General features: G+C 43.7%; 1 protein-coding gene across 1 annotated transcript in view; it reads left to right on the top strand.

Annotated features, from left to right (window-relative positions):
• Positions 1 to 12,138, top strand: part of LOC126355400 (uncharacterized) — a 145,734-nt gene that overhangs the window by 878 nt on the left and 132,718 nt on the right. The window contains exon 2 of the mRNA XM_050005697.1: positions 3,361 to 3,601. Coding sequence (XP_049861654.1) covers positions 3,361 to 3,601 — 241 coding nt within the window. The remainder of the gene's footprint in view (positions 1 to 3,360; positions 3,602 to 12,138) is intronic.

Genomic DNA, 12,138 nt, shown 5'->3' with positions numbered 1-12,138 from the left:
AATGCAAGAAAGACAAAAGTAACGAGAAATGAAAATAACAGAAATGAGAATACCGATAAACATAACATCAGAATTGGTGATCACAGAATAGACGAAGTTAAGGAATTCTGCTACCTAGGCACCAAAGTAACCCATGATGTACGGAGCAAGCAATACATAAAAAGCAAACTAGCATTTCCAAATGGCTCTGAGCACTATGGGACTTAACTTCTGAGGTCATCAGTCTAGCATTTCCAAAAAGAGCATATGTGGCCAAGAAAAGTGTACTAGTACAAAAAATTGGCATTAATTAGAGGAAGAAATTTCAGAGGATGTATGTTTGGAGCACAGCACTTGGTAGTGAAACATTGACTGTGGGAAAACCGGAGCAGAAGAGAATCGAAGCATTTGAAAAGTGGTGCTACATAAGAATGTTCAAAATTAGGTGGACTGATAAGGTAAGAAATGGGATTCTCCGGGGAATCGGAGAGGAAAGAAGTATATGGGAAACACTGACAAGGAGAATGGACAGGACAGTAAGCCATCTTGTAAGACATCAGGTAATAGTTTCCATGCTACTAGAGGGCGCTGCAGAGGGTAAAACAGAGACTGAGAGAGAAAAAAAAGATTGAAATACACCCAGCAAGTAACTGAGGGCATAGGTTGCAACTGCCACTCTGAGAAGAAGAGGCTGAAAACAGAAAAGGCGCCATCAGTAGTATTTATAACACGCCGACTCTTGTTATTTAGCGATCTGGAGCAATATTAAGGGCGTCTTCATCTGCGTGAAAAAGTCCGTAATTGTCTCCTGGACATCCTTGTCACCGGCCGTGTGGCAGAACGGTTCTAGGCGCTTCAGTCCGGAACCGCGCTGCTGCTGCAGTCGCAGGTTCGAATCCTGCCTCGTGCATGGATGTGTGTGATGTCCTTAGGTTAGTTAGGTTTAAGTAGTTCTAGGTCTAGGGGATTGATGACCTCAGATGTTAAGACCCATAGTGCTTAGAGCCATTTGAACCATTTTTGAATATCCTTGTCCGACAAGAATCGTCAAACCCTGAAGGTCTTTGTTAAGAGACCGAAGGCGTTACAATCGCTTGGTGAGAGATCAGGGCTATAATGTTGGTACTAGAGTGTCTCCCCACTGAGTTGGCTGGCGTCCCAGACCTACCGACGTCCTGCGTCGAATCGCGGCCAGCACATGACTGGACGAATCACTCCACATCGGTGGTTTTCGACAAACATGCTGCCCATACACGTTCTTTATTCTCCGATGAATCTTTACCTGAGTTTGCAGTTCGGCAGCCAGAAAAGAATAACAGTACGTTGGTCCTGTTTGGTCGCGTTTGGTTATAACGCCGCCATAGTTCACCTTCCTGCATTTATCGCATGCGCGTCGGAAAGATACGAATGCTACTTTAATCCATTGCCTACATGTTCGTGCTTAATAGCTGCATAGGGGTCGGGCTACGTTCCATACACGCATCAACAACGCTTTCAAACGGTAAGTGTTTGATAGGTCCTTTTAGTTTTGTGTAGCTCAATGGCCGAGTGCAAGTATTTGATTTTGACATTACTTCGCCGACTTGTGTGTCCCTAATTTACCCGAGTTACCCAAGAGGACCCGCAGTACAAAGTGGATTTCGCAGCACGTGTCGTTCCTGCCGACTCTTCAAATCGTTAAGAGATGAAGGCTAGATTAACGTCGGACTGAAACATTTCGTAGTATGTCAGGGTTCCGATGTCGCGCCCTTTTGGTTTCCAGTAGAGACGTTGATAATATCGATATGTATCTGCGACGTTCTTCTTTTCACCGGTGTATCGATATATCCATATCGGAATGACTATATCGAATGCCGATATTTTTATTTTATATTATATTTTTTCGTAATTTTCGATAAATACTGGAAGTTGTTCTTTTGAAATTGTAGTAGAACGTAAGTTTACTTTCATTGTGTGAAGGAGTCACTACTTTTTCAGCTTTCATCATGTTCAGTGTTTGTCTTTGTCTGTGTGAAGCAAGTAGAGATGGCACAAAGAAGAAGTCCGATTGGACTGGAGGGTCGCGGGGTGAGTGGAGTTAAAAGATATCCGATGTGTAGAAATAGAGCACCAGTTGCGTTAAGTTAAAATTAACGCGATAGTGTGCTGATTCTTCACATCGGAATTCTTCAAAAATAGGCACTGAAACTAATGAACAAAAATCTAAATGACCAATTTGGTCTTTGCGGTGGGCAGAGACGTGTCAGGGTAAATGCTGACGTAATCGGCGCTCGGCGCTACCAACAGAAGCCGCAGCTTTACCAGGAAATTTTGACACTACAACTGCTAGGTCGCTGGCGTTCGCAAAAATGAAAAAAAAAAACAAAAACAGGGAAGTCGACATGAACTGTTCCAGACAGATCCGATACGAGACGAAATCGAACGACGGACGCATTGGACACGTTTTACTGTGCCACTTACCTGCAGTTACATTTGTTAGCAAAGTGATCATCGGCAAGCGTAAACGTGCATCGTTTTCCTTTCAATTCGTGCTCTGAGGGTGATAAGCACTGTGCTATCTTGTTGATGTACAGAATATCTAACATTAAATGATTACTTAAATATACAGTTCTAAACTGACAGTATATTTAAGATGTGCTGCAGTTTCTTTTTTTGTGTGTGTATGTCGATATCTACTTTTAAATACATCGATAGCTTTTTCGATACATCGCTGGCTAATAATGATACTTTATAAATATCAATAACCTGGGTTCCCGATATTTGTAAAAGTATCGACAGTCCTAGTTTCCAGGCACGCCATTTGCCACCAGAGCAAGCACCAGCTTCGGCTGGGAAAAATATGATGCTACGGCATTGCTACACGGTGTGTGGTCGCAGACGAGCGGAGTCTCGGCTCTCCACGGGAGTCAACTGAGAAACAGAAGCAGCTCCGAGACCGGAAACGAGCGAGTGTTTCTCATTATTGCAACCCTTTGTTCGTTCGAATTTCTCCGTCGCGGCCCCTCTAAACACATCCTGTTTCTCGCGCAGGGGACAGGTAATAATATAAAAAGAGCGGCCCTCTCGCAGGGTGCGGCGCGGCGCGTCTTAATTCATTCCGCTTAATTTGGCGGCACATTCTCACAGTCGCAGCTCGGTCCAGGTCTTTGTCCGTTCGCGCCGACACCCGATACGCGGCCCGCGAAACAAAGCGCCCGCCACCGGGCGAGGGACGGTCGAGTCGAGAGCAGCCGAGAGGAGAGGACAGGGTGCAAAATAAAACGAGGCGAGCCGAGGCGCAAGCGAGCGTGGGCCCGCAAGACAAGAGCACCCTTGCGCGCTTTCACGTGCACGCATGCAAATGCGCTGCCACCGGCACGCTGCAAAAAAAAAAGTAAAAAGAGGAAGAGGTCGGCGAGCCGGACGCGGCCGCGCTGGCCCACAATGGGCGCAGTTCGGCGCTGCCGTGTCTGGCGGACGCAGGTGAGCCGCCGTTGCGCCGAGAGAAGTCCACGGCCATCCCGACGTCTCGAGGTGTCTGTGCGACCGAGTCAGCTGCACGTGTAGCACGTGGAGAGGCCTTCCCGGGGAATCGAGACGGCGCCGACCGACCAACTCGTATGGACGTCGAGCTACGTGTCAGGTAGGGAACGAGAACAGAGATACTGCCTCGTTCGTGTTTGCCGTGTTACTGGCTGCGATCTTCAGTGGGCACGTTACTTTTAATTACGAAGTTCCTTGCAGTCAGTGCTCACGTATCGTTCAGTGGCTATACTGTCGTTGTCAACAGCTCATAAGTACGTCCTGATCGAGATTGGTAGAAATCAATATTTTTATAAGGCCCCTTCTAGAGTTAATCCTAACACTTCATCGGCCATGAAGTATTTATGGGCCTTATTTTTAGGCACCTCAACGGTGTTGTTGCTTGAAATACAGCAGTCAGTCACTGCGAGCGGACTTCAAGAAATCACTTACTCATTATTAAGGCAGGTCAAGTATCTTTTATTGAATGCTGCACTACACAGATACATGATACTTTTTTCAACCTAGTCACTAAATCTTGGTAAACAGCCGTTGGAACGTTCTACCAATCTTCTTCGTTTTTTTCCTTGCCTCTCTCCAGTGTCTTTATTGGGTTGTCATGTAAATTTGTCGGATTTGGCTATCTTAGATGTAGATGGTGGCCGAATGCCCTCCAGCCGCCTCCCCCCTCCCCCCCCCCCCCCCCCCCACCCCGCGACTCCGGGACGGAATTTTTGTACCCCACGTGTCTACGCTTAATGTAAAAGTGTGCGAACGTTTTCTAAAACTTTGCGAATCGTGTAACAGAGGCGCAATGTGGGTATGATCTTGGTATTGACCTAATCGGATGTGACAAACCGCCTAAAAACCACATCCAGACTGAGCGGGACTTCAGCTCTCGACGTTATGAACCAGATGGATTCGATCCGAGGAGAACGCACCTCCCATACATAATACCAGAAGTGACGTGTTAACGCGCGGCTAGCCGGGTGGGTCAACCATTTAGGTACTCAACGATGAAATCAAGGAGCCATTCGAGAACCGCTTTGCGGTGAACGTCCTCATCGTTGGCAAAACTTTCTTTCCCCTCCCCCCTCCCCCCCTTCCCCAACCACATATTCTTTCTTCTTGCCGAAATTTCAAAGGGATCTGCAAATCCCATCAACAGCAACCACTTCTGTGCGGCAACTTGTTGATACTTTTCACTATTGCTGGACGCGACATTCCATTTCGTCCACACACTGCTAGAATGAGCCGTTGTGGTCGAGCAGTTCTCGGCGCTTCAGTCCGGAACCGCGCTGCTGATACGGCCGCAGGTTCGAGTCCTGCCTCGGGCATGGATGTGTGTGATGTCCTTAGGTTAGTTAGGTTTAAGTAGTTCCAAGTCTAGGGGACTGATGACCTCAGATGTTAAGTACCATAGTACTTAGAGCCATTTGATTTGAACTGTCAGAAATTCGTGGTAAATCTGCGTGCAAATACAAACATTCTGCCCGCGTACTACAACTTGGTAGTAAGTTTCCAGCTGTCACACCATTTCATTCGCACAGTGTGACACACCTGTTATCCGTACCGCAGCAGAACTGCGTCTGCAGGAAGCCGAAACATGTACACGCTAAAGACAGGGCGCCAATCTTGTTGTGCAATGGTCTTAGCCGGAGACGACACATATAACTTACTTTCAAAGAACTCGTTACATAGCTTTAAATATACCAAAAAAATACCGGCTTTCGCAGATTCCATTTGGCGTAATACACCTAAGTCTTTGTCAATACAACGTTAGTATCGACTATTTGGACGCTGCTGCTCCTTTTCGTCCCGTAAATTGTAACTCCTTTCACCGCCTTTATGTGCTTAGTGGAAATAAATTTCACTGAAGCGCTAATGCAGCATAGAATTCGCCAAGTGGCTACAGCTACGTTTCAGTGAAATTAAAACTTCAACTGAAAGTGGATGAAAGCCAAAAATAAATAAAGGTATATAAAACGTGGTTGGTTGCTATATTTTGTAAAATAATTCAGTCTAAAACCACAGAGCTCTTACCGCCCATTAACATGGATAAACTAATGCCTTTAATTACTTCTAGAGGAATGGGTGTGTCAGTGTGAAGTCGGAGTTTAAAATTTACATAAAGTTGCTACTAGAAGAACTTCATGGAAATGTTGACTTCTACCAATATTGACATCTACCATGCTCTGACACATCCAATCTCCAAGACGTTTTTAAAGGTTATTGGTCGTGACCACTCAGTCAAAGTTAGAATAGCCATTAACCATTTGACTCGACCACTGACTCCATCACAACAAAGCGTTTCGCGACGACTTAGTTACATAAAACATTTTGGGCTCTATTGCCGAGACAGCCTCGAGTAAAAGCACAACCGTTCTGTCTCCAGTATCGCCACCATCAGCGATAATACGACAGTTAATTGATTCAGATGATGCCGGGGGTGACTATTGTAAGAGAACTCGAGTTTTCGTCCACATTTGTCGTGGTGAAAATAATTATTGTATTGACGAGACCGGTAAAAGCGTCAGCTGCAAGCAACGTTTCGTCAAGTTTCTTAGCCTTCCATTACAATTGTAGGCTGGGCAAAGATGAACTGGTAGGAAAATTGGAGTAACGTCGTTTCAAGAATAGTTTTTACTCGGTATAGAACCGTCCGTGAAATACAACGAGGAATGCTATCGTCTCATGTAAGAAATACTCCCTCTCATGAGCCCTTATGAAGTATGAAAAGGAAGGAAAAATATCGTGACGTGTCTAAGTATGTCTGTGAGGTATATTACAATGGCTCAGCTGATACAATGCTGTCTCCAATCTAAAGACAGCCGGATCACAATTGTCCTGCGCTTTTAAACTATCATTTATCTCTGGACACTCAAGCTGAATGGCGTCCTTGACTGGTCTCAGAGAAATTTTTCTTTATACTCTGGTGCACTTGCACATATGTTCCAGAAATATGAATGCTCTTACACAGAACTATTTTCCGTAAATGATAGGGAAGTGCGTGTTGCAGTAGTAGAGAGTACTCTGTTTTTATTGTCAGTTAAGTTCATAGAGGATAACGAACGTCAAATCCGTTGCAGCACATATCCTTTCGAAGGCACGAAGAGGAGCGCCCAGATTAGGTGGTTCTGTTACTGTCGCATGAATGAGAACTGTGCAAAGCACCCAGAATTCAGAGGACATCGCTGGGAGATCGGTTATGTAATCCCAGGACAGTGCCTCACAACTTCCTGACCTGCAACCGTACGCCACAACCACTGTTAGTATTTTCGCCCAAATACTGCCGAAGGAAAATTCGTCTATCACTACAATTCAAACCTCCATTCACCGAGTACAATGCCGCTACAGTGGTGTACGTTACCGATGTTGAATACCCAGTTTCATAACTTGGTAAGAATTTCATTCATTTTGCTTCAAGACGCTAATTTTGTGCATGAGCTGTGCAAGATGACGCTTGCTTTCACTCATATTGATGAGGTGACGTAGAGGGTAAGCTGGAGTTTTCTACGGCTCAACTCATGCTGATGAGGACATGGACATTTCCAACCAGCTCTGAAACGCTGTCTTACTGCGTTTGCAGATCATATGAGTAGGTTAATAATACACTGGATAAAACTCTTTCGGCAACATGTGGTTTTTGGGGTTTAATCTGTAGCACAAAATACAAATTTCTACTCAAAATTTCGGCTCCTACTCACGGAAGTAGCAACCGCATGGGACTAGCCTGCAGTTAAACGACTACTTAAAGCTTATTTGTGTTGGAATCCATAATATCCCGTTGTGCAACGCTCGTTAGATTTTCAGGAAGGAAGAACAGCAATCAGTCACGAACAATCTGAAGTTGATTGCAGATTGATTTCAGCTATAGAATAGTCGTCATCAGTGCATAAAACAACTGGTGTGGTCACATTGGCATGAAGTTCAGGAGCGTGTAGATTACAATTTAAATACAGAAATGCATACAACGGTCATCACAAAAGATACAGCCAGTGGAACTAAAGTGGTCGAAGTCTTCGACTTATTTATTAGACTTCGAAGGCCTTAGTTCCTCTGGCTGTACCTTTTGTAATGATCGTTTTATGCAATTCTGTATTGAAATTTCGGTCTACATGCACCTAAACTTTACGTCAAACCAGATGTTTTATACACTGATAATGACTATTCTGTCACTGAAGTCGATCTGCAGTAAAATACAGTCTTTTAAATAGTGGGCTCCATGTGGTTCCCAAGTCGTGCAGCGACCGTAAACCATAAATTTACCAAATATGCAGCAACCAGTCGCAAAATCATGTTTTATTTATTCACTTTTGCAAATCGATTTCAACTGATTAACATACATCATCGGTGCTTTCAAGCAATATGTGCCCTGAGGAATAATATTGTCTTCGAACAAAACAAGACGGTATTACGACTCAGGGCATATATTGGTTGAAAGCTCCGATGATGGGTGTTAATCTGTTGAAATCGATTTGCAAAAGTGAATAAATAAAACATGATTTTGCGACTGGTTGTTGCATATTTGGTAAATTTAAAATTCAGACTGTTCGAGACTAATGTCTGTTCCCCATCCTGAACACTTAAATGCTTGTTGTAGAAAAGCAGATACTAGCTTGAGATTCAGTGGGAGAATCCTAAGGAAATGTATTTCATACACGAAGAAGATGGCTCACAAAACACCCATTCGACAGACTAAAGAGCAGATACAGAATATCCAGAAAGACACCAAGCGTTGCGTCGCGCCTTGGTTTAGTAAACAAGAGAGTCACGGCGTTGTTGTTGTTGTTGTTGTTATTGTCTTCAGTCCTGAGACTGGTCTGATGGAGCTCTCCGTGCTACTCTATCCTGTGCAAGCTTCTTCATCTCCCAGTATCTACTGCAACCTACATCCTTCTGAATCTGCTTAGTGTATTCATCTCTTGGTCTCCCTCTATGATTTTTAACCTCCACGCTGCCCTCCAATACTAAATTGGTGATCCCTTGATGCCTCAGAACATGTCCTACCAACCGATCCCTTCTTCTGGTCAAGTTGTAATACAAACGTCTCTTCTCCCCGATCCTATTCAATACTTCCTCATTAGTTATGTGATCTACCCATCTAATCTTCAGCATTCTTCTGTAGCACCACATTTCGAAAGCTTCTATTCTCTTCTTGTCCAAACTATTTATCGTCCATGTTTCACTTCCATACATGGCTACACTCCATACAAATACCTTCAGAAAAGACTTCCTGACACTTAAATCTATACTCGATGTTAACAAATTTATCTTCTTCAGAAACGCTTTCCTTGCCATTGCCAGTCTGCATTTTATATCCTCTCTACTTCGACCATCATCAGTTAATTTGCTCCCCAAATAGCAAAACTCCTATACTACTTTAAGTGTCTCTTTTCCTAATCTAATTCCCTCAGCAGCACCCGACTTAATTCGCCTATATTCCATTATCCTGGTTTTGCTTTGTTGATGTTCATCTTATATCCTCCCTTCAAGACATCTTCCATTCCGTTCAACTGCTCTTCCAAGTCCTTTGCTGTCTCTGACACAATTACAATGACATCGGCGAACCTCAAAGTTTTTATTTCTTCTCCATGGATTTTAATACCTACTCTGAATTTTTCTTTTGTTTCCTTTACTGCTTGCTCAATATACAGATTGAATAACATCGGGGACCCTGTCTCACTCCCTTCCCAACCGCTGCTTCCCTTTCATGCCCGTCGACTCTAATAACTGCCATCTGGTTTCTGTAGAAATTGTAAATAGCCTTTCGCTTCCTGTATTTTACCCCTGCCACCTTTAGAATTTGAAAGAGAGTATTGCAGTCAAAATTGTCAAAAGCTTTCTGTAAGTCTACAAATGCTAGAAACGTAGGTTTGCCTTTCCTTAATCTTTCTTCTAAGATAAGTCGTAAGGGCAGTATTGCCTCACGTGTTCCAGTATTTCTACGGAATCCAAACTGATCTTCCCCGAGGTCGGCTTATACCAGTTTTTCCATTCGTCTGTAAAGAATTCGTGTTAGTATTAAACTGATTGTTTGGTAATTGTTTGGTAATTTTCACATCTGTCAGCACCTGCTTCTTTGGGATTGGAATTATTATATTCTTCTTTAAGTCTGAGGGTATATCGCCTGTCTCATACATCTTGCTCACCAGATGGTAGAGTTTTGTCTGGACTGGCTCTCCCAAGGCCGTCATTAGTTCTAATGGAATGTTGTCTACTCCGGGGGCCTTGTTTCCACTCAGGTCTTTCAGTGCTCTGTAGTCACGGAGATGTTCATGCTATTCCAGTGGCAGGCAGTACAGGAGAGACGTTACGTGTCACGGAGAGCTTTACTATTGCAATTCCTACGGCATACGTTCCAAAAAGAGACAGGAAACATGTTATTTCCTCTGACATACTTCTCGTTAAATTACTACGACTGAAAAAACCAAAGAAATTAGAGCTCACAAATAGGCTTACCTAATGGGATGTTCCCATTCGCGGTTCGCTAAAAGGAGACAAACGTGAGAGCAATAATAGTAGTATCAGAATTACGCTACACCACGCCAAAAATTTGGCCTGCGGATTACAACCGTAAATGTAACAAAACGGCCACATACTACAAAATGTCACGGAGGACCTCAACACCGGTTGTGAGAGCCTGAATTGTATGATCAATTGATCGATTGTAATTGGCAGCAATTGCTGTGATCGAGTATGGGTCAAGCAGTTTAAACAAGCACACTTGGGAAATCATGGCTACACACTTTCAGCTTTATCAATTAGACAGTTTAGCCAACGATTGACTTTTTCAATACATAGTAAATGAATCGTTGTTACTGTGCATCAATGGATATTTCGCCCAAGTGAAGCAGCGCAGTATCGCGCCAATTCATGTGATAAATGACTGGAACTTATAACACTCATAAACTTAAATCTTAAATGTTATCCCGTACTTTTGATTTGCTGCGTGATGTTTCTGTGTTACACATGTAACTTGACATGTCATTAAGGAGCACTTGGTGTTTGTCTTAAGAGTTATCAAACAACTTTTATTCGGCAGTATACCATGTCGGTTCCGCCGATCGATCTTAGCAGATAGCATCTCACATGCTATGTAGCTGTGCTGCCAGACTGTTTTGATGAAGTACCTTACTACGTAGTTGCGTGACTGGTTAATCGCAAACACCACTTCTTTCATATTTTCTTTTAACTGTACAATAAAATACTTCGGGAGCGTGTTCTTCCTCGTTTTCTGAAAGATATATCCCTTTGTATTTTGCGGGAAGACGTGTTTTCAAAATGAGGTGACGGTTTCACCATTCCGAGTTGATGTGAGGGACGACTTTGATGTTCAACCGAGTCAAACACACTCATCTCAACTGCAGTACTGCAGTGTAAGATTTTAACAGGTTTCCTCTTTTGTCTGTGTGTGTGTGTGTGTGTGTGTGTGTGTGTGTTTGTTTGTTTGTGTGTGTGTGTGTGTGTGTGTGTGTGTGTGTGTGTGTGTGTGTGTGTGTCCGCCCATAAATATGCTCCCTAAGCCACTGTTTAGGACATGGCGGAGGGTACACTGTACAAATACATCTATTCTCTTGCCTATTTGATTTCCGTACTCAGTGAGAGAAATATAACTCTCTGTATGTCTTTGTGCATGTCCTAATCTTATTCACACGGTCCGTTCACCTGGTATACAATGGTGGCAGCATAATGATCGAACGGTCTTCTTCGAATATGCCTCCTCGAAATTTACCCTACACTTTACCGCGGTTATTTAGAAGCGATTCACATCGAAGTCCCTCAATAATTTCTGTTGCACTTTCTTATGGCTATACCGACATCATTCGATACTAACAACGCATCTGGAATTCACTCGTTTTCTGTTGTCATTCCTATTTGAGGAAGACTCCAAACATGGAATAACAGAATTAATCCCACTAGCGTCTTGTAGGTGATTTCCTTTACTGATGCACTGCATTTTCCCTTAACCCTCCCATTATATAGACGTCTTCCGTTCTTTTACCCTAATACTGAAGTTACGTGATCGTCCCCTTTCATATACACTGAAGCGTCAAAGGTATAGGCATGCCTATCCAAATACAGAGATATGTAAACTGGCAGAATACGGCGCTGCGGTTGGCAACGCCTATATTAGACAAGAAGTGTCTGGTGCAGTTGTTAGATCGGTTGCTGCCCCTACAATGGCGGTTTATCAAGATTTAAGTGAGTTTGAACGTGGTGTTATAGTCTGAACTCGAGCGATGAGACATAGCATCTCCGAGGTAGCGATGAAGTGGAGATTTTCCCTTACGATCATTTCACGAGTGTACCGTGAATATCAGGAATCCGGTAAAACATCAAATCTCCGACATCGCTGCGGCCAGAGAAAGATCTTGCAAGAACGGGACCAAAGACGATTAAAGAGATCGTTCAACGTGACAGAAGTGCAACCCTTCCGCAAATTGCTGCAGATTTCAATGCTGGACTATCAAGAAGTGTCAGCATGGAAGCATTCAACGAAACATCATCGATATCGGCTTTCGGAGCCGAAGGCCTACTCGTGTACTTTTCATGACTGCACGACACAGAGCTTTACGCCTCTCCTAGCCCCATAAACACTGACATTGGACTGTTGAGGTCGTGCGGTAGCGTTCTCGCTTTCCACGCCCGGGTTCC

This window comes from Schistocerca gregaria, chromosome 3 (assembly GCF_023897955.1).
Source record: "Schistocerca gregaria isolate iqSchGreg1 chromosome 3, iqSchGreg1.2, whole genome shotgun sequence".
In the NCBI taxonomy this organism is placed as follows: Eukaryota; Metazoa; Arthropoda; class Insecta; order Orthoptera; family Acrididae; genus Schistocerca; species Schistocerca gregaria.
This window is presented reverse-complemented; position numbering and strand designations above follow the sequence as displayed.